This window comes from Mastigoproctus giganteus, chromosome 5 (genome assembly GCF_048544385.1).
Source record: "Mastigoproctus giganteus isolate SK-2022 chromosome 5, ASM4854438v1, whole genome shotgun sequence".
Lineage (NCBI taxonomy): Eukaryota > Metazoa > Arthropoda > Arachnida > Uropygi > Thelyphonidae > Mastigoproctus > Mastigoproctus giganteus.
The window spans coordinates 228,040,645-228,063,990 of NC_143579.1; the positions used below are offsets into that span (position 1 = coordinate 228,040,645).

The 23,346-nt window shown below is 36.5% G+C and overlaps 1 protein-coding gene across 2 annotated transcripts in view; it reads right to left on the minus strand.

The window, feature by feature from the left end:
• Nucleotides 1-1,404: 1,404 nt before the first annotated feature.
• Nucleotides 1,405-23,346, minus strand: part of Nelf-E (negative elongation factor E) — a 72,509-nt gene continuing 50,567 nt past the window's right edge. Inside the window, exon 8 of one of the 2 annotated variants that reach the window (XM_090373773.1) lies at nt 1,405-1,559. In XM_090373773.1, the coding sequence (XP_090229899.1) occupies nt 1,486-1,559 (74 nt within the window). In that variant the 3' untranslated portion in view covers nt 1,405-1,485. Of the gene's footprint in view, nt 1,560-12,151; nt 12,252-23,346 lie in introns of those variants that run through there. The other variant, XM_090373772.1, reaches the window with a different exon arrangement.

Genomic DNA, 23,346 nt, shown 5'->3' on the forward strand with positions numbered 1-23,346 from the left:
TGGGTTTCAATCTGATCCCCCAAACTGAAACCATACTCAGATGGTGTCTGGCAAATACATCATGAACATCTGTATTTTGTCAGCTGTTTGCATTTAGCCAGCAAAATCAAAGCTCTATGGCTAAATTAGACTCCTGTTACTGATATCTTAGATACCACACGAGAATGGGAGTTGCCTCAAAGAAAGGTAGATGCTTTTGCTCACCTGACATCTGTTAAACACCAAGCAAAAATTTAATGTTTTATAATTCATAGTATAGTGAAATGAAAACAAAATATTGTATAACAAGTTAGAGAACATTGGTAGGCAAAGGTAAACAGGAGGATCTGATATCATTTACAAATTTAAAATAAAAATTTAAAGGGGTGCCTATCAGACACCACATTACCAATAAAAGATTAAAGTTGTACAAAATTATCTCTCTCACTCCCCCCTTTCTTCCTTCACTTGAGAAAAAGATTGTCAACAATCACTTTGAATGGTGAATCAATTCATCTGCAAAAAGCACTGTAGTCCTCTTGGATTAGGTGATGTAAACTGTGATTTCAGTATATTCTTAGAGTGGGACAAAAGAGGTGCAAACTATGAACTGCCTTGTTAGCTTGTTCTGAATTTCTGTTGTGACAGCTGATGCCACGAGATATCAGCATACAAGTGCATGTAAAACTTGCACATACTATGATGTTTTTCAGGATGAAAACCCCAAGTTTTTAGGATTTTTATTCTAGAGAATAAAGCATGCAACACTCACCTGAGTTAAGTAAGTCAGCCACAGTGCAAAAAACTAATAAAAGTTCGTTCTTCCTGTCAAGATGGGATTTTCGTGGGTAAGGTGTAATATCTGCCATGTGCATATCCTGCTGGAAGAAGATATAATGCAATTTCTCCTACCATTCCATTTTGATAGTTTCAAGCAGATTTGTTATTAAATGCAGCTGCAATCAAAAGCCAATGCATAACATTGGCTTTTGACTGTGGCTGCTTGCTTATGAACAAGCACCACCCTGAGTAGAGACCACTGCCTTGCTTGCCAGCCAGGCAATGTGAAATTTCTTCGATAGCACAGATAATTTGCATAAATCTAAATCTCTCCTAAAGTTGTTCCGATATCTTTTATGCTTCAACCTTAAGGATGAAGCATATGCAAAATATATGGCTTTTTTTATGGTGATGTCTATAAAATAAATACAAAAATATAAAAACACCAAAAATATCTGACTAACATATCCACAGTCAAAAAAAAAAAACATATTTAAAAGTACTGTTTTTATATACTATAAACAATATATACAAAAAAATTCATTTTAAATAAAAACTTCAGATGCTAAAACTTAAAACCGTTTCAAACTGCTACACAACTCAGCAGCTGAACAGAACAGAACAATGCATAATTTATAAACATGCCCACAAAGGTGGTTGGTCAGTTGCATTCTTGCTGATTGAAAGAATGAGCCTGCACTTTATAGAATATGAAGTACAACAGCATTACTCAAAAATATCATCGTAGGTTACCAGATCTCTCTTATCCTTATGAGGGCCTTTCTGGGAATCACTTGCAGCTATATATACCAGAAAAAAAATAAGTTAGAGATCCTGAGAGATAAAATTATTTTAGTTTATTAAAATATCCTAATTTAATTAAATATACAAATATTGAAAAGGAGAAACAATAATTTATAGTTTTTATGCAACCTATCTCTGACTGTTAAATGAAAACGTGCATACCACAGCCCACATTTTTACCGTTGCTAAAACAATCATTGCATCTTTTGGATCAGGGCATTTTTTTTAAAATTAGAGTATCTATAAAAGATGCCCTGATTAAAACTAGTCTAATACCTACATAGCATGAGCAACAGTTCTTGTTTTTTAATCATCCTATGTGTTAATCAAGACTTTGAATGACCTTTTCTTCATGGGGTTATCTGTGTTTGTTTTTTTTTAATGAAAACCCCAAACATGAAAGACAGAACCTATAGTACTTAGTACCGTGCATGGGCTAAAGGTTGAGAAGATAAAAGAAGATACTTGTTGACGTTAGACTATGACTTCTGTAGATTTAAAATTTTCAGGAAATACATATGAAGGAAGGTTGTTCCAGAAAACAGAAGTTGAATGAATAAATGAGGAAAAGTTGGTTCTGTGAGTTTGAAGTTGGACAGTAAAGCGATGTCGACTAGTTGCGGCACATGCTTTGGAAGAGAGAGTGGAAATTATAGATGCCAACTCAGAAGGACAGTGCTGCCCATGGAAGTATCTATAGAAAAGGCATGTAGCAGAAATAATCTTTTTTATTTGTAAACATTGATACAAATTAACTTGCAATCATTATGTGATAAAATATTACATGCAATATGTTAGAGCACACTAGCCTAGAATTCATTATATACTGATGTCGCATGGACTAACTGCCTTACCCTTTTAGGAGTAAACAAATTGATCTACACATTCCACATGTGGGCTCTGGGAAAGGATGTGTACTTTGATCTACATTTCTGGAGGTCATTTCAAGTACATTTCATTTAATGCATCCTTTTATGCACTGTCATTACTCACCTATTTTTACAACTAATAGAAGACAGTTTTGAATAGACATCAGCACAAAAATGCTGCAAAAATCACACAATGACATTATACCTGTAGGCCATCATTGTGTATTTTAGCTTAAAAAGCTGAAATTCTCTAGAATTTAGATCAAGGTGATGAGATCAAATTAATTCTACATAAGATGTATTAGGATATTACTGTTTCAAAAAAAAGAAGTGTTTATGATTTTTTTAATTCTGGTTTTGTGTTTGGAAAAAATAATTTTACTTTAACAAGGAGCAGCCTAGCCAAGTCAAAATAAGAATGTATGTACAAAGTTTTGACTTTTACAAAACTTCAAAACACAATAAAAAAAAAAAAAAAAAAAAAACTGTCTGTGCCGAGCACACACAACAGATGGTTTTATGTGAAATATTCTTGGGGGCACCTACAATGGATTTATGATAACTAAAGTAAGATATGTATACTTCTGATTGCAATGTATCTAAATGTCTGGAAAACAGCATCGATTGAGGTACCCAATACTTGCGACCTTTGTCTTTATTAAAATAACTACAGGAAGTATGATTGCAATGATATCACAATCCTGCAGGATTGTGACATACCATTCAACAAATGGGTAATTAGGCTACTGGCTTGAATTTTACTAACCTCTTCCAAGCCAAATTACATAAAATAAAACATCTTTCATGCATACAAGGTATACATGCTTTTTTTCTTTTGTGTTTTTCTAATACAGTTCAATGAAATTCAAACAGATGGCACTTGAATTTTGTAAATCAGTTTACTAGAACTTGAGATATTGTACCAGTCACAAAATATACATCACATGCTTTGGTCACACTACTAGTGAGTGCTCGGCACAGACTTCCCATAGTGGTAGGAGCATGGGAAGCACCTCTGGCAGAAGCTGCAGATGACATAATCACTTCCATGATGCATTTTTCGTGACCAATTAGATTTACTCCATTGTGGGTGCCCACAAGGATGTTTCACATCAAAAATTTACTCCACAAATCCAACTCTTATCAAAAATTCCCTATCACACACATGTGGGAAACTTGCTCAGCAAAGGGTTAAACAGTCCCACCCAACCGTTTGGACTCTGTATGTGCAGACCTTATTTTCAAAAGAAAATATTTGTTTAAATTTATCATCTATTACAATATCTGCTGCTTTTTTTTCTGACCCTACCACATCAATGGTTAAGATGTAGACATACTATTTACTCTTCCATATTTGACCTAACAGAACCATAAAATGCAACTGCTAGTGTTTTCATATGTTTTAATCCATTAAGAACAATTAGGTTTCTGGAAATTACATTCTAGTTACTTCTGTTCTCAGAACCATCTAAGATACCTGCAGTTTACTAATAACACCATTTTACCAAGACTTACTGCAGAACTGCACTTCTGTGGTACTACATCTTGGTTCTTTCTGTTATAAAGGTGGATAGCTGATGACCTCGACTGCCTAAAGACTTTCTGGTTTGTCCATATTACTTTGCATTATGCACAAAATTTTGCACTTTCCTCCTTTTCATTCAAAAATCTTTGATACTAAAACTTCATCAAAATCCATTTGGCTAGAGTGGTATCTGTTTGGTAAAGGTACCAAACGTACCAAGATGACTAAGGAGTCATTTTAAGTTGCATATATGGCCAGTCATAGCCACTGAGTTAATCTACAAAGGCACCTGCATGGTATTGTTAGACGTACGCAACAAAGCAGATTCCATGGCATTATCATAAAACATACCTGAAAATTTCCAGGTTTCATAAATTGGCTGTTTATGTATCTCAATATGCTACATCATATAATTTATGGTGAAATTAACAATTTTGATTTTGCAGAGGCATTTGGCAGCATTGCAATAACAGAGCAGATACAAAGGGTTTCCAAAAAGTAAGGTAACACTTTTTTCTTCTTAATAACGGTGAAAGGGAATGAGATTAAATGCGGTGGACAGATAGACCCATTAATAACGTTCAAAAAGAATGCCAGTGCAGTGTTGCGGTACTGTCGCCTCAGATTCCAGTTGCAAAATGGCAGCTACCATATAAGTGTGGTCCAAAACAGGTGTCCGTGAAGTTATTTGCTTTTTGTAAGCAAAAGGGTCTTCAAGTGACATTCACCGTGAACTGGTTGCTGTGTATGGCAAAAAGGTGATGACAAAGAAGCAGGTGTGTTTTTGGTGCAATGAATTTAAAGCGGGCTGTGTTGACATTGAAGATCGACATCGGGCAGACAGGCCTTCACTGAGCAAGACATTTCGCACATTAAGAGTATCGTTCTTGAAAACAGGCGAGTGAAACTGCACAAATAGTGAACGTAAGTAAGTCAACTGTTCATGTCCTTAACTTTCGAAAGGTGTGCTGCCACTGGGTGCACCGACACTTGTCAGAGGAGGACAAAGCAAAACACATGGGGACGTGTCTGGAGAACCTGTTGCGATACAGCGACGAAGGAGAGAATTTTCTCGCTTGCATAGTCACAGCAGACGAAACATGGGTTCATCACTTTACCCTGGACAGCAAACAAGACTCCATGACCTGGAAACAGCCACAATCTCCTGTGTGCAAAACATTCAACTGTTCCCAGTGTCCAAAAAGTCATGGCCAAGGCGTTCTCTGTTGGTGGATTTCTTGCTGAAGGGAGGAACAATCACTGCACAGCTTTACTGTGCAATGTTGGAAAAAGTGAAACTTTTCATAAAATGTTGGGACAACATTCAACGCAAACAACCAGGACTCCTGACAAGTGGTGCGATTTTGTTGCACGACAATGCAACTCCACACACCACTCATGAGTGGTTGCATCATAATCATTGGGAAATTCTGTCACATCCCCTCCATACAGCACAGACTTCCATTTGTTCAGCAATCTGAAAAAACCTTTCGGGAAAGCATTTCACCACGGATGAGTAAGTTCATTAGGCAGTGCAATGTTGGTTACTGCATGCAGGCACGAATTTCTTCAGTACTCTTATTGATAAACTGATCCATCGTTGGGACAAGTGCATCAATAAAACTGGAGACTTTGTGGAGAAGGTAGTGCATGTTCACTTATTTCTTGGTGTGTAATTTCAAATTCATATTATTAAACATCATTGAGAGAAAAAAATGTGCTACCTTACTTTTCGGAAACCCCTCATATCTCTATAGTGATAGTGCATCACTAACATATTATTAAACCCAAAAGTGATACCTCCTCCAGTAGGCCAATCAGCAAAATATCCATTGTGCATTGTTTGCTGATTCAATCTTCCGAAATATAGAATCTTAAGTTGTTTGCCATTGTTTATGTAAAGTAGTTATGTTAAACATGCTGACAGACAATGCACTACTGCTGTCATAGCAATAACAGATGACTGCTGTTATTGGTATGGTCAGTTAGAGTTAGGTCTGTGATTTATGTAAAACTGTCTTGTCTCACTTATAATTATTTATACAGAAATGTTTGTATATTATCATTTGTATATAGCACAAAAATTTCACAACTACATGCACATGTAATTTTAAAAACTTTCATATTTAACAACCTTGTAAGCAGAAGTGACTAATAGGTTCATATTTATATACAGTCGAACTTGGTTATAACGAGCATCAAGGGACTAACAAAATTTCCTCGTTATAGCCGTTACTATATCTGTGATGAGTTAAATCTGCCTATTTTTTTTTAATTCTCAATAACTTGATAAAAAGATAGATTCAAAAAACAAAAGAAATATTAGAGAGAAAAAAAATAATACAGTATTAGTATATATATCTACATATTTGTATTAATATGCAGTTTTTAAATATCCAGCCAACCGCTGTTAGATACAAAATCGTTGCATCCAAATTGTTCAGCATTTCCGCTTGGGCCTCCAAGATCTGATCATCTATTGAAAATCCAGCACTTCTTTGTGTAGTGAACCATTGAAGCAATGCTTGATTGGCACCTGTAACCTTGCAATTTCTAATTTTTTTTATCATTATGTTCTTTACCAGTGCCAATATGTAAACATGTTTATTCTTCCACAATGTCATTACTGTTGAAGAGGACAAAAACTTTTTATGCACTTCAACATTTTTTGCACCACATTCTGACATAATTTCGACTTTTTTGCAAATCAAGAGACTCTTTTGGTAGTAGACATGTTTCTGAAGGAAGGGTTCGTTTCTAACTGATTTTATTTAAAATGTTACATAAATATCATCACATATCAGACAGTTGAATTAGGATTTTAGGCCATATTGTGCCATACATGTCTACAAATTGTGTTCTGTGGCAATTTGCTGGATGAAAAACCATGCTACCCTCACCTTGATCAACTAACTCAGCCACATTATGTAAAATGTCCAATAAAAATTCTCCCCATTATTGATGGAATTCAAACTCTTCTTTTCCAACTGGTGCGGGGAGGACAGTGTTTATACCAACTGTGCTACCCATGAGGTCTCACATATCTACAAGAAGCAGACTGAAAAGAAATTAATGTGAATTCCCTGACTCCAAGGTCACAATGAAGGAAAACCTTCACATTGCTGCTTTAGTCTTTTTTTTACAGTGCAATATTACATGCTCTTGCTCCTCTCAACCACATTTATAGCTTTTTTTTTTTTTTATCCCAAACATTAGTCTAACAATATTCACTGCATAACTATTTTTTGATAATATACATTCAGTGCCTTAAGTGTTATGTAATGTTTTTCTATGATCATTTAACTTTCTCAGTGTTGATATTTATATGCATGTGATCAGCAAGGTTTAGGAAATTATACCTTTCAGTTTATAAATTGGCATAGCTTTAATTATATTTCATATTGTGAAAACCTGCATAAAGAGTTGCCATGATATTGGACTACCTTGAATAAGTAACAATTCACCAATGGAGAAGTGTAATGTTACTTATTCTTGGCAGATACCACCATCAACCCAGACAGCACCATTTCAAGCCTCATTGGCCTCTCTACGGTGGGTGAGTAGGTATCTTGGTGTTGCAATAGTGACAACCCAGTTGTGAAGTATAACTCCATAATATGAGATGCCAGATGGTGTGCAATAGTATAGACCAGTGGTCTCCAAAGTTGGGTGCACGCACCCCTAGGGGTGCATGAGATGATCCATGGGGGTGCGCAAGACAATCTGCGATAAATCAATATTTATTAATTATGAAAATTAGTTTTTTGAAACATAATTGAAAATAAAAATTGTTTTTTTAATACTTCAATATGTGGCTTTGTTTGATCATGCCATCAGTTTCCACCCATGTCCGAAACGAAGCAGGTACGTGCTCACTTCAGGCTCTGAGTATATCTTCCATCCTTGTTTAACTTACTGAACAAATGTAGATCAAGAAAGAATGGATTGTGCTTGTGGCTATTGCTGTGATTCTAGATATAATGCATACCATGTAAATTGTTTATAAATAAAACAAATTATATTACATTTCATTTACTACACTTGTTACATTAATGATTTCATATCATTTTGTACTTGAACTTCCATTTAATTTTGTTTTATCTGTGATCTTTTAAAATTATATATAATTTTATGAATGTGATTTTTAGATATGCCTTCCATGTAGATGATTTATAAATAAAAAAAAATATTACGTATATATTTAATTTTTTATTCCGGGTGCACGCTAGTCCTTTTAAACAAAATAAGGATGCGCAACCAAAAAGGTTTGGAGACCACTGGTATAGACTAAGGCAATTTTTGGGCTAGAGCCTCAAACTATGAGTAAGTTCACTATGGACAGGTTAATGCCATTGCATCATGCTTATACATAGTGAACTTTTCTCTTAGTTTGAGGCTCTGGCCCAAAAATTGCCTTAGTCTACACTATTGCACACCAACTGACATCTCTCATATTGTGGAGTTATACTTCACAACTGGGTTGTCACTATTGCAACACCAGGGAACCTACCGGTCCACCAAAGAGAGGCCAGCAACAGTTGAAAAGGTGTCGTATAGAGTGGTATCCACCGAGAATAAGTAACATTAGTCTTCTCCATTGGTGAAACATTACTTATTCGAGGTAGTGCAATATCATGGAAACTCTTGAAGGTTTTCACAATGAAATATAATTAAAATGCCAATTTATCTACTTTGATAGTTCACTACGTATAAACAGGCACAAACCTGTCCATTTAGTGAACTTTCTTGTAGTTTGAGGCTCTAGCCCAAAAACTGCCTTAACCTTTCAGCATTTGTTAGCACTGTTGCACGCATATAGACTGTATCAGCCCTGCATTAATGCGAAAACATCCTACATGCTGTTGAGTGCCTCCTTTATTCACTGTGGCTACAAGTAAAGTTTATTAAATTGTTATACACATTGCAGACAAAAGTATTTTGCATTTTTATTTAGTAGTGAGACAATTTTCATTAGGTTTTACCTAGAAAGTTCCCAACCCAAAACTTTTACTAAAGAAATCTAAATTAATCGGGGATAGTTTCACAAGGCAAGAGAATGTTCAAAGCTGTTTGCTTCTATCCTATAAAAATAATATGCTAGTTTGCTATTTTCTGGTAAAATGAGTTTAGCGAGCAACAAAAATTTTATAAACTTGCTCTAACAAGATTTTAATCTATTTTTGCAGGGAAGTTTTAATGGACTGCTGATTGAATTTTAATTTTGCGTTGATGAATTCTGCATCTATGTAGGATCTTTTTTCTTTTATTTAATTAGGCATCTGAAGTGTAAAATAAAAATCAGAATACACAAAACATTATTTATTGTAATTTTATTTCCTTAATTATTTTTCTGCTTTTAGGTTAATGAAGTCTAGAGATTTGTTGTTTAGTCCAATGGATTATTAGTTGATGTTTATTGAGAGCTAGTCAAGTTGAACATGGATACTGATATGATTATATAAGAGATCAAATGAAAGTAAATCACATGCTTTGTAAGAATAAAAATACTCTACAAAGCCATAATACCTTTATTACATTACCACAAGCCTGTATTGTCATAGAATGAGTCCAGTAACTGCTACAATATTTCCATAACTATACCCTTGACCCAATCCAATTTAAACCTCTGGCCATTCATAATTGATATTTCTCTAACCACTTGGATGTAGCAAGGAAACAGACCTGTACTGCATGGTAGGTGAGAGAACCAATATGCAGTACAAGAACAAATCCGTAAATTTTTGAATATTTCTCCAATAATATTTGACGATACATGGGCAGAGGAGAAATAAGCCAGGCAGACTAAGACACAAAAAACACACATGCTGGATTTATGTATTATATTCTATTAATTTTCAAACACTGCCTGTTTTACATCTTTCCTAGATTGCATGCTATTGTTACTGTGTATTTGCAATGTATAAAATCATTTGCAAAACATTCAATACTAGTTCACAGTACAGTACAGGGGTATTTTTAAGGTGATTTGATTGCCGAAATCAAATTGTACTATTTATACCCCATATTATAAAATATTGGACAATTGCAAAACCCATATAGGAGGTAGTATTCAAAAACATGACTTATTTCTTAGGCAAGTACTTTACCCAATGGACCAATCTAGCAATACAGGTTAACATTTTGGTTTAATGATGGTGACTATCATTCTGTGGAGATTATAGGGAGCAGAACTGCTATATTATTTAATAAAAATAATTAATTACCTAAATACTTAAGGCTATGCAAACTTTCAAAAAACCAGAATTTTCAAAAACCCAGCATATGCTCTGTCCTGAATATGCCAAATTTGAGGTTCTACTGTATAACATTGTGCAATGCTAACCAATTTACATACGGACGATGCTGAGGTTTATTCTCAATGGAAATGTTTTCTTAATAATCAAACTACAGAATGGGTACTATTTAAATGTTTTCTTAATAATCAATCTACAGTATGGGTACTATTTAAATATATTTTATTCATTAGTGAAATAGGAAGTTTAATCTCTTGAATCTATCCAAATATCTGTTTGGTCAGTTTTAGCACACAGAGCAAGGAAAATTGCCATATTCATTCACAATTTAACAAGTTGTTGGCAAAATGTGTTCACTGGCCATTAGCAAATTGCCTGCATAGCAAATTGGGTTTAGTTTTTAAAATATTTGGATGGGTAGTGTTTGAACATACTACATAGCCCAAAACTGTTACTTCCACATGTTTAGAAAAGTTATATTCTACATTCCTTTTTGCTTTTATATAACTTGGATGACAGCATAAGTAAGGTCATAGTAGTACGGTTATTATCAAAAACCTTTAACAGAACACGAACAGATTGGTGATAATGTTAATGCCTCTAGAGAGCAGCTTTAAGTTTTTCTATGCAATTGACCACATTCATTTAATTTGCCCTTGTAGTTTCTGACCATCAACAACATCTGCCTCTGTAACCAACAAAATGGGTGATCAATATTAGAATGCATTGTAAATGTATCCAGTACTCTTAGCAGTCAACAGTTAACTATTAGAGATAATGCAGTTCCATTATCTCTAATAGTTAAAACTATTTATGTTAACAAAAAATACAGTCCTACATATAAACAGCACATGTCATTCATATTTTCATGTAAACCATACTGTTTCATATAATTATGCTTTCCTTTGCATTTACTCTGTAAAACTGAAACTCTTGTAAATACACCAATTATATCTTTTCTGTACTCTTTGTGAGTGTCAGAGGAAAAAGTTCTATAATTAGTGGGAAGTTAAGTATTACAACATAGATTTATTTACTTCTAAGGTGTAACCATACTGAAACTGGTACACCACCTGTAGTCTTATATATATATATATATATATATCATATTTAGCCAAAGAAACTCATTTTGAAAAGAAAGGAAGATCTTTAACCAACTGAATGGATTTTTAACAACAATGCTCTAACTCAATTGTAAGTTATTGACAATAAAAAAAAAAGCTGATCACCCTCCTTAATTTAATTTTTACACTGTATATTTCTATTATATTTTTTCCACCAATAATGATACAAACGACTATGAAAAGAACATTTTCATAAAATACAACTGAGGTGACAAATGACTATGCCACTGCCAGACAATGAAGCAAAGTACTTAGATATAAAGATTATAATCATAAGTTATGGACTTTAGTTATGAAATTAGTATCATTAACTGAATTTAACCTAACTTGCTTTTCCTGCACTTAGCAAAGGAAGGAAACTATACTAAGATCATATGGGATACGAAGAGATGCGTATTCAATCCTAACTCATTTGAAAGATCATTATTATGATTTCATCCTAGATATAGATGTTTTTTTTTAGTAAACCATTTGGTTTCTACTTTTAATGCAGTATTTTTGATTTAGGAAATTAAGAAATAAAACAGCGCCTCCATAGCCAGGTGGGCAGGAGCAGCAGTGCGTAGCACACGCTTCTTGATTAGAACGGGGTTCAAGCCCGTGACCACCAAATACGGAGGATGCGGAAAGGTCAGGGAATGACCACCGCATATCCCAGGAGCAATATGGCCTTAGTTGCTAATGCTGCTAAAAACCAAACAACAAACAAACAAACAAGAAATAAAACAATTAATGCCAAAAAGATAGGAATGCTTTATTACAGTTTTAAAAGGTAAATGTCAATTTCTAAAAAACACTTTAGTCTTTCACTTGAATGCTCTGTGAACCTTTTAGGGCCCAACTTCTTTCTCCATGCTTACATACAGATAGATTACTAACTTCATGAGGAATCCTGTTTGCAATTGTCTTAACACAACTATATATAAAAAAAAAAAAAAAACCATGTTGCAATAAACTAGTCTGTCATATAATTAAATGAATACTACATCATTTACTTCAGAGGTGGTCAACTCTGTCAATAACTGATTTAACAGAACTTATTGCATATATAATGTGCTTCATATGTACTACAAAGGCCAAACCAACTTCACCGATGGATTTATAAAATGGCATTTTTTGTTAAGGTTTAAGTAGGAATCTGTTTAGATGGGAATACAAATTAAATTTGTGATCTATTACACAGATTTTCAAAGTGAATTCTGTGACAGCTTGTTGGAGTTATGTGAAATTTTTAAAGAGGAAAGCAATTTTATAATTTTTTTTTAGTTATTTAAATTTTTTCTATAAAAAAGAGGGATTAATAAGGAATGGGAAAAAATCTGGTATGAAGGTTTTGAAAATATATTAACAATATTTTAATACAGATTAAAAAATATCCACGATTCCAAACTGAGCAGTATTTTAAAAGTGTGTTCTAGGGGTCTGCAAATGTTCCACTGATTTTTTTTCATTTTTTAAATTTATTGTTAATTACTGTTTTTAAAGATAATAGGGTTCACTGGCCAAAAGAAGTTTGAAGAACCTCAATTTAATATATTGATATCTAAAAGTTAAAGCAATAAGCACAAACTGAATCTCTATATATACACAGGGCATTTCAAAAATGATGGTTAATAATTTAAAGGTGAAAAGTACAAACTAAAATAAGAAAAAAAGTCCCAATGAACATTGGGCTGCAAATGAACCATTTGAGATAATGCACATTTTCTGTTAAGATCCACCACTGACTATGGGAGCACTAGTTTAGCAAAAAGCTGTGACTCCTTTGCTATGGGTGGTTTTATTAAAACATAAGATAATACATTTTTAATTTTTGGTTTCAACATCACAGGATTTTACAGATGTTACATGTTACAGGATGTTCTTTCTAACACCCTTTCCTCAACATCAGGTGTCATGTTTCTGGGCCTACCTGCTTGTACTCCATGTGTGAAGCACCCATGTTCTCTAAGGCACTGATATGTACCCTGATAAATGTGCACCTCTTGGGCTGCCTTTGGCAGGGAAATGCTTCTTGGTACAAATGTGCAGTCTTGAGTGCATTGCCGTTGGCTTTACCATACATGAAGTGCACGTCTGCATACTCTTCATTGCTGTAACCTCTTTCCATGTTGACTATCCTTTGACAAGTACTAGTATGCCTGTTGTCTCAGAGCATTGAGAGAGTGGAAATGGAGAGAATGAGCATAACCTAACCTAAACAAACAAGTCAGCGGTGGATCCCAACTCTGTACAGTTCACCTTGTCAGTGGTGGATCCCAACTAGAAATGTGCAATATCTCTAAAACAATTCACTTAAGGACCCATGTTTACTAGGCTTTTTTTTTGCATATTGTAGTCTGTACAGTTCACCTTTAAATTATTGACTATCACTTTTGAAACACCCTGTATACTGAACGTATTTAAGAAATGCTTCATAAAATACAAACCAAGTGTAAAACCCTCAATTCATCAATTAATAAGCATAACACAAGAAACATCAAAAATCAGCTAAGAAATTACACTAATAAGGTGGTTTCATCTCATTGTAATATACAATCTACAAGATCTTACAGTGAGAAACGTTACAAATAATGTCAGCTATAATTCTCACTCTCAAATAAGATTGGTGACAAGTTTCTAGAGTATCCCAAGCATGCACCATGAAATTAAGATGAGGAGGACAAACTGTGTGGGCTAAGCTATCATCTGAATAGCTCTTATTCACTAGACAATCCTTACATGGTGGCATTATTATCTATTAATATGAATAGATAAGATCAGTGCTGGTTCCAGTTAAAGATGGAAATGTAAAGTTTAAAAATCTCAAGCTCGATATCCATTATATATTAAAAACCTACTTCAGATAAACATGATTTCTGTCATGGCTGATAATGACAAATGCCTATACAACCAATCCATTGTCTTTGTACCTGTTGCTTTTCATATTCCACAAAATGTAATGTTTTCTCCAAATGAAGGTTTAAAGAGGACCAATTAATAGGCTGAATCATCTGTGAAGACCATGCAGAAACTTGTGTTATTATTCCAGATAAGTGTTGGTTTCAGTTCAAGCAAACTTCTTTACAATGAATTAAGGGGTACAAGCTGTAAGCTGTCTTGTGTGTCAAGGTCTCCCTCCATTCTTGAATCTTCCCACAAACAGTATAACCAAAACAATCCTTATTATGCTAAATACTGTTGTAATTTCACTATTGCACCTTTTCTTATTTTTGGTCTGCTTCTATTCTCTTTATTGTCCACCATCTTAGAGAATTTTTTTTTTTTTTTTTTTTCGAAAAATTTAAAGTTTCTTCAAATACACACTGCATTTATTTCAAAGGCATTTTTATATGATCATATAATTCATTTTGGAAATACTTTTTTTGTGTGTATCAATTTTTATCTTAACTCAGAGTTACTAATAAGATTTCCATTATTGCTTACTCATGGCCACTGATACTCTGCAATCTTAAATGAGATTTGATGCTTAACAGTTTTGCTGCCAGTTTGACCTATGACCTTAATGAACTGAATTCAAAAGTAACAGGACTGAGTCAATCTCAGTCCTGTTACTGGTTCTTGAGGTTGTCACAGACATTCTCTCAGATATGCCAGACAAGCTGTACTTGCTACCTGGGAGTCTAAAATGCTGATGGAACTGATATTCGGGTAACACTCAAGTCAAGTGGACCCAATTTCGGCGAAGTCCGGACAGTCTGTGACAGCCAAATCCTCTGCATGCACCTTCACGATGGTGGGACTGTTAGTAATCCTGGGTATAACTTCCATGCACAAGTACATGGTGGGTGACCACCCAGGTGTGAACCAACGTAAGCAGGGGTCGAGGTGTGGCGCCCACACCACATGGAGGAACGCCGCCCCTCTATGTTACCAGGCAGTACTAGGTGGTAGATGACTCATCAACCGGTGAAATACCACCACTTTGCTTATTGGAGGCTTGAAGTGGTGTAACCCATGTTCAGTCTCTAGAGCTAAGTTCCGGTCAACCCTTCCCTTTCCCTTCCATCATGCAGTATGATTGATGACTTTTGAGGTTATGATGAACGTCGTGGCGAGATCCAATATTCCTTACATTTCGAGGGTACAGCTCTAAAACGGTGTTCACAGGCCGGCCGCTAGTTAGTACTCCGGACCGAACCTATTGGTAACTCTCTAGGAGGCTTCTGGATCAGCTAGTGTATAATCTTGCTACCTCTACTCTGCCAGATAGTGACTGGAGGGAGTCCGAGTAGTGTGTAAGCGGGGAGCATTGTCGAGGCCACGTTATGTCAAGGATCTGAGTATATTCTTACCACGTGTACGCCATATCCAAAAATTTCATTACTTCATACAGCATGTCCCACCCACTTTTTCTTACTATTGAATACACCATGAATTGTCAAACTAATATAGCAAGCTTATCTGCGAAAGGATCTAAACCTCCCAAGCACTTCCTAATTCATTTCACAAATATACGTGGTCTCAATTCTAATCTCAACGATGTCCATTTCCACTTGCAGTCTGCCAAACCCCATGTACTTTTTCTGACAGAATCTCAGTTATCGGTTGATTCAACTACTGCTCATCTCAGATGCCCAAATTATTTGCTGTATGATTTCTTTCACCTCAAAGGTGGTACTTGTGCATATGTCCGTTCTGATATTCCCTGTCAGAGACTTGGCAATTTGGAATCTCCTCTCTTTGATCTTCTCTGGCTTAAAATCTCTCTACCTCATTGTGTCAAATTCATCTGTTGTCTCTACCGTTCTCCCAACTCCACTAATCACTTGGAGCTCTTTGACTTCCTCTCTTTGCAACTTGACTTTCTCCAGTCCAACTTTCCTAACAGTGAGTTAATTTTCCTTGGTGATTTTAATGTTCACAACTCCAGCTGGCTTTCGTTTTCTAGTCACACCGACCCAGCAGGTCGAGATGCTGAGGCTTTTGCAATTACTAATGACCTGGCACAGATTGTTCATTTACCTACAAGAATACCGGACAATCCTAATCATACAGCCAATACCCTTGATCTTTTCTCACAAAAAACCCTTCTAAGTACACGGTCGAAGTGAGAGGTCCTTTAGGCACTTCAGATCAAAACTTGGTGATTGTCTCTTCTCCAATGGAACCTTTATCTCATGGCTATTCCCAACCTCGTGTTGTTTGGCATTACAAGAATGCAAAATGGGATGACCTGCGAGACTTCTTTTCTTTTCCTTGGTCGGATTACTGTTTCAAAACTTCTGATGTCAACGTTTGCTCAGATCTTGTCAGTGAAATTATTCTTGCAGGAATGGAATCCTTTCTCCCACACTCCACTTTAAAATCTCGTCCTTTATCTAAACCTTTGTTTTCCAATAAATGTGCTAAGGCTGTTTAAGAGAAGAATGTTGCATATCATAATTGGCTTGTTTCTAATTTTTTAGTTTCATTTTCTGCCTATACCAAAGCTTGCAACAATTGTAAAGCAGTTATTAATCAGTTCAAACTAGAGTTTGAACAGGCTAAGAGTAGGAAACTTGCATCTTGCCCTAATTGCAGCCAAGCATTCTGTCTCTTGCCAAAGCTATTGGCCGCAACTTTTGCCCATCTCTGCTCCCACCTCTGTCCATACTAGATGGTTCTGTAGTCACTTCAGCCAAAGATAAAGCTGACCTGCTAGCATCCTATTTTCCTTCCAACTGATGTATTAATGATCTTGGTAAAACACTTCCCACCATTCCCAACACGCTCCATTCAATGCCTCCTGTGGTCTTCCGTCAAAAGAATGTCAGAAGGATTTTGACCAATCTTGATGCTAAGAAAGCTCCATGTTCCGATGGTATTAGTAGTAGTAGTAGTGGCATGTGATGCAAGAAAGCAAGTGTATGAGCTTATGCAGCATCAGCCAAAAAAAAAAAAAAAAAAAAACACACCATTCCCTCCAAATGTCTGTCCAGTTCCTCCTTAAATTTATTCAACCTATCAAGTTCCACAATGACAGATGGAAGTTTGTTCCAGCAATTAACCACCAGCTGGCTAAAGGCAAATTTGCGCACATCTATTCTACATCTGTCCTTTCTTAATTTGAATTTATGCCCCCTTAGGTTCGTAATCTGAACAAGTGGAAGGATCCCATCAGAATTCAGCGTGCTGAACCCATTCAAGGCCTTATACACCTCAATCAGATCACCGCGCAGGTGCCTAGTCTCCAGCCACTGCAATTTGCAGAACTTAAGCCTCTTGATAAGAGGATCCCTTCATTCCCCTCACCAATCTTGTTGCTTTCCTAAAATGAGGCCTCCAGACCTGTACGCAGTACTCAAGGCGTGGCCTGACCATTGCCTTATACAGAGGGATAATCACCTCCTTTTCCCTGCTAGCAAAATTCCTATATATCATTGACAAAACCCCATGACCTGCCCTGGCAGCCTGTCTGCATTGCTCAGAAAACTTCATATCTGCCTGCACAATTACTCCGAGGTCTTTTTCATTTTCTACCACCTTAAGTGTAGTACCACACAGTTGGTACGTTTCTCTGGGGTTACTTCTACCCATATGCAGTACTTTGCATTTGTCAAGGTTAAACTTCAGTTGCCACTTCTTAGCCCATCTGCCCAAATTATCCAGATCCTGTTGCAGTAGCACACTGCCATTACTGTCATTAACAACCCTGCCAACCTTTGTATCATCTGCAAACTTCGACATTAAGCCTGATATACCTTCATCAATATCATTGATAAATATACAAAACAACAGTGGACCTAACACCGAACTCTGTGGGACCCCACTAATAACATTAGTCCAAGAAGATCAGCACCCATTGATCACCACCCTCTGTCTTCTCCCACTTAACCATCCTTTTATCCATTGTAGCAACTTACCCTTAATGCCATTCTGCTCCAATTTGTACAATAGTCTTCCATGCGCAACAGTGTCAAAAGCTTTCCTGAAATTCAAATATATGATATCAAAATTATTTTTTGCATCCAGTTCCTTTGTAACCACATCATAATATCCTATCAAATTTGTCAGACAAGACTTTCCCTTAACAAACCCATGCTGTGTCTGAATTATTGCTGCAGTCTTGTCTAGATGATCCTGCAATGCATCTTTAACCAGTGACTCCATTATTTTACCAGGAACAGAAGTTAAACTAACTGGTCTAATTACTCGTGTCACCCTTCGATCTCCCTTTGTGAATTGGGGATACATTTGCACATCTCCAGTCCGTGGGAACCTCCCCTGAGTCCAAGGACGCTCTCATAATTATGGCTAAGGGTTTGCTTAGTTGCTTTGCCGCCTCCTTTAATATAACTGGATAGATCCCATCCACCCCAGGTGCTTTTCTTACGTTTAACTTCAACAATTTCTCTTCCACTTTGCTCTCAGTTATTACAAAATCATTAAGTATCCTGCTACAATTTGATAACCTTCTTTCATTTTCAAACCTTAATAATTCCTAACGTGTGAATGTAGATGCAAAATACTCATTCAGTTTGTTTGCTATCTGAGCAGGATCATCAACAGTCGAACCATCGATGTCAAGTGGACCAATCTGATTCATCCCCTTCCTTTTAGAGTTTATATAAGTAAAGAAATCCTTGCTGTTTTTCTTAGCATCTTTTGCCAAGGATTTCTCGTAATCTGCCTTCGCCTGCCGAACCTCCTTTGTGACCTGATTACAGATTAACTTATATCTGCCATAGGCTTCTGAGTCGCTTGATAATTTATATGCATCCCATGCATTTTTCTTCTCTGTTACGAGTCTCATTAGTTCATTTGACAACCATTTAGGCCTAAACCTTGAACAATATTTCTTAATAGGTATGAAACTTTTAGTAGCTTCCACGATTAATTCCTTGAATGCTTCCCACTTAGAATTTACTGTTTGTAACATCGTCAGTTGATCCCACTGTACAGAATTTAAAAAATATCGGAGACCACTGTACTCGCCTTAACAGAAGCAAAAACCCTTTCCTTTACCCCTGATGGTAATTAAATCTTTAAGTAAATCCCACGTCAGTACACTGTGATCACTGCCACCTAGTGGTTCTTTTATCTGCAAATTCCTAATACATGAATGATCACTGCTGATAACCAGATCAAGAGTATTACTTTCTCTAGTTGCCTCTCGAACATGCTGCTGTAAAAAACAATCATCCAATAAATCCACAAAAGTCTGACTAGTGTGTGAATGACCAACCCACAAGATCCAGTCAATATCTGGGAAGTTAAAATCCCCCATTATAAGACATTCCGATTTACTAGCCCACTATTTCTCTGTACAATTGTTCATTGTACTCATTCAAGTCATTAGGCCTATAACACACTCCTACTCTTATTTTTGCTTTTGCAGTGCTTATGTCACACCAAACTGACTCAACAGTGCACTGTTCATCTATATCAACTGGATGCACTTCTTTTGATTTTGTTTTTCTTAATTAACAGCATAACACCTCCTCCCTTCCTATCCTGTCTATCCTTTCTGTACACATTGTACTCGCCAAATTCCAGTTCGGCATTCCTTATATCTGTGTGACACCACGTCTCTGATATCCCAACAATATCCGCCCCTTTGATGTCTTGACCAACACTTCAAATTCATCAAATTTATTTACTATACTTCTAGCATTGGTATACATGCAAGTATACATGCACCTATTCTTATTTTTAGTTACTCTAACACATCCCATATACCCACCTGTTTCACGTTGACAGCCATCTGTCCCTGAAACCCCCAACACCCCTCGCTCCAGGTTGCTACTTATTCTAATAGAAGTTGTGCAAGAATCACCTTCACCTCTGACTGCGGCTACTGTTAAACTATTAGTCCTTGTATCCCCCCAAGCTATCAGTTTTCTGATCCACCTAACACTGCCTCGATAGCATCAGCAAATATTCTTGCACCCTTTCTATTTAAGTGTATCCCATCCCTGTAGAAGCAGTCTCTCCTGTTACCAAGTACAGTCCAGGCTGAAAAAAATTCTATCCCTTGAGCCTTGCACAATCTTTCCAGGGCCGAATTGATCGACAAGGCTCTCATCATATACTCCCGCCTATCATGTCTGGGCAGAATTGCAGACACTTTCAAATTCAACCCTAATTCACAGCTTTTTTTCATCAGTGACCTGTACTTGTTAAGTAATTCTGCCGGTCTCCTACTCTTAATATCATTAGTGCCAACGTGTACAACTATATCACCTTTTGTGCCCCTAAAAGATGATATCTGCTCTACAACGTCATCAACCTTTGCCCCTGGCAGACATACCCTGGTCCTGTTCCACCTATCCTTTTTACAAAGCATGTTTCCCGTTTCCCTGACAATAGAGTCACCAACAACTACTAGTTCTTGTGGGACCAGCGCTATTTCTCCACTTGTTCTCAAAACCTGTGCTCCTGAACTTACTCCTATTCTTTGCCGCCTTTTTTCACTTTCTTATTCCAAAGGTGTTTTTCCTTCTGCTTAGAAATTTGCTCATATCCAGCCAGTTCCTAAAAAGGGTGACAAATCCCTCCCATCGAATTATTGTCCCATTGCAATTACTTCTACTCTTTCTAAAGTAATGGAGAAATTAATTAACCGCCAAATCTTAAACTACCTAAAAACCTTCTGTATGATCAACGATTGCCAGTATGGATTCCGTCAGTGTCGATTCACTGGTGATATTCTGGCTTATGTTATCCATTTATGGACTAATTCAATGGAAAGGTTTGGTGAAACACAAGTAGTTGCTCTTGACATCTCAAAGACTTTCGATCGTGTTTGGCATAAAGGTCTTCTAAACAAACTTCCATCTTACGGTTTGCCAACTGTTTTTAGAAATTGGTTATCCAGTTTTCTCTCTGATCGCTCACTGAGGGTGATGGTAGATGGCTCTGTCTTCTAACTTCTCCACTAATGCCGGTGTCCTCCAAGGTTCAGTTCTTTCCCCACTCTTTTCCTCTTATATATTAATGGCCTTCTTCCATCGACTGGAAATCCTATCCATAGTTTTGCTGATGATAGCATATTGCATTCCATTTTCCATTTTGAGAAACCTTGTCCTGCTCAATCAGCTTCAACTTTTTGAAAATCTGCTACCAATTCCTTAAATGCCGATCTTCAGGTAATTCTCCAGTGGGGCAAAGACAACTTAGTTGATTTCAACCCTTCTAAAACTCAGTCTTGTCTTATATCTCACAAAAAGGATTCTTCTGCTCCTATGCTTATCTTTAGGGACACTCCGATTTCTAGGCAAAATGATATATCTCTTTTGGGGATTACCCTGGCTTCTAATCTCTCCTGGCACAAGCACATTACAAATATTGCTTCCTCTGCATCTAAAAAAACTTGGTTTTCTCTTTCGCTCTCGGCGTTACTTTTCTTCCAAACAGCTGCTCACTCTGTATAAATCGCAAATCTGCCCTGCCATGGAATATTGTTCCCACATCTGGGGTGGTGCCCCCAAAACCTCTCTCAGGCTTCTTGATTCCATTCAGAAGAGGACAGTTAGGTTAATTAATGATTCATCTCTAACAGAGTCTCTCCACTCGCTTTCTCATAGACGTACTGTTTCTGCTGCATGCCTCTTCTACAGATACTTCCATGGCCACTGTTATTCTGAATTGGCTTCTATAATTCCTGCTCTCTTTCAAAACAGTCCAAACACGTGCCCCCACCAGCCAACATCGATTTACTGTCCAACTTCAAACCCACAGAACCAATTTTTCATCTTCGTCATTTATTCATCCAACTGCCGTTTTCTGGAACAACCTTCCTTCATACGTATTTCCTGAAAATTACAATCTACAGAAGTTCAAGTCAAATGTGAACAAATATCTTCTTTCGTCTTCTCAACCACCAACCCAAGCATGGTACTAAGTACTATAGGTTCTAATACCTCTCGTGTTTGGAGTTCACATAAAAAAGAAAAAAATCTGGACTGGAGAGGGCAGAAACATTTTTGGGCATTCTTCTCACTATGGCTGATTTACATTAAGTAAAACACCTTAATTAAAATGTATTTAATAGTCTTAGTAATTGTGCTGGATAGCTTTACAATTCAGGCTGGCAATATGTATATGATAAAAAATATAGTGCAATATTCAATGCTTAAACACAATAAACAGCTATAAAGTTAAACAGTACAGTAAAATGAAGTGTCTTTACTCAAAAATGAAAGATAAGTAAATATCAGGTATAAGAAATAAAGATTTGAGGAAGTGATGCTTGCAAGTTTACCTCTAGAGATTTTACTATTCCAATGTTACATGAACATTAGCTTATTATACACAGAGTGAATTACATATACATGGGATCATTCTGCACAGTATATTACCAGTTAGTTTAACTTCTGTTCCGGGTAAAATAATGGAGTCGCTGGTTAAAGATGCATTGCAGGATCATCTAGACAAGACTGCAGCAATAATTCAGACACAGCATGGGTTTGTTAAGGGAAAGTCTTGTCTGACAAATTTGATAGGATATTATGATGTGGTTACAAAGGAACTGGATGCAAAAAATAATTTTGATATCATATATTTGGATTTCAAGAAAGCTTTTGACACTGTTGCGCATGGAAGACTATTGTACAAATTGGAGCAGAATGGTATTAAGGGTAAGTTGCTACAATGGATAAAAGGATGGTTAAGTGCTAGAAGACAGAGGGTGGTAATCAATGGGTGCTGCTCTTCTTGGACTAATGTTATTAGTGGAGTCCCACAGGGTTCGGTGTTAGGTCCACTGTTGTTTTGTATATTTATCAATGATATTGATGAAGGTATATCAGGCTTAATGTCGAAGTTTGCAGATGATACAAAGGTAGGCAGCGTTGTTAATGACAGTAATGGCAGTGTGCTACTGCAACAGGATCTAGATAATTTGGGCAGATGGGCTAAGAAGTGGCAACTGAAGTTTAACCTTGACAAATGCAAAGTACTGCATATGGGTAGAAGTAACCCCAGAGAAACGTACCAACTGTGTGGTACTACACTTAAGGTGGTAGAAAATGAAAAAGACCTGGGAGTAATTGTGCAGTCAGATATGAAGTTCTCTGAGCAATGCAGAC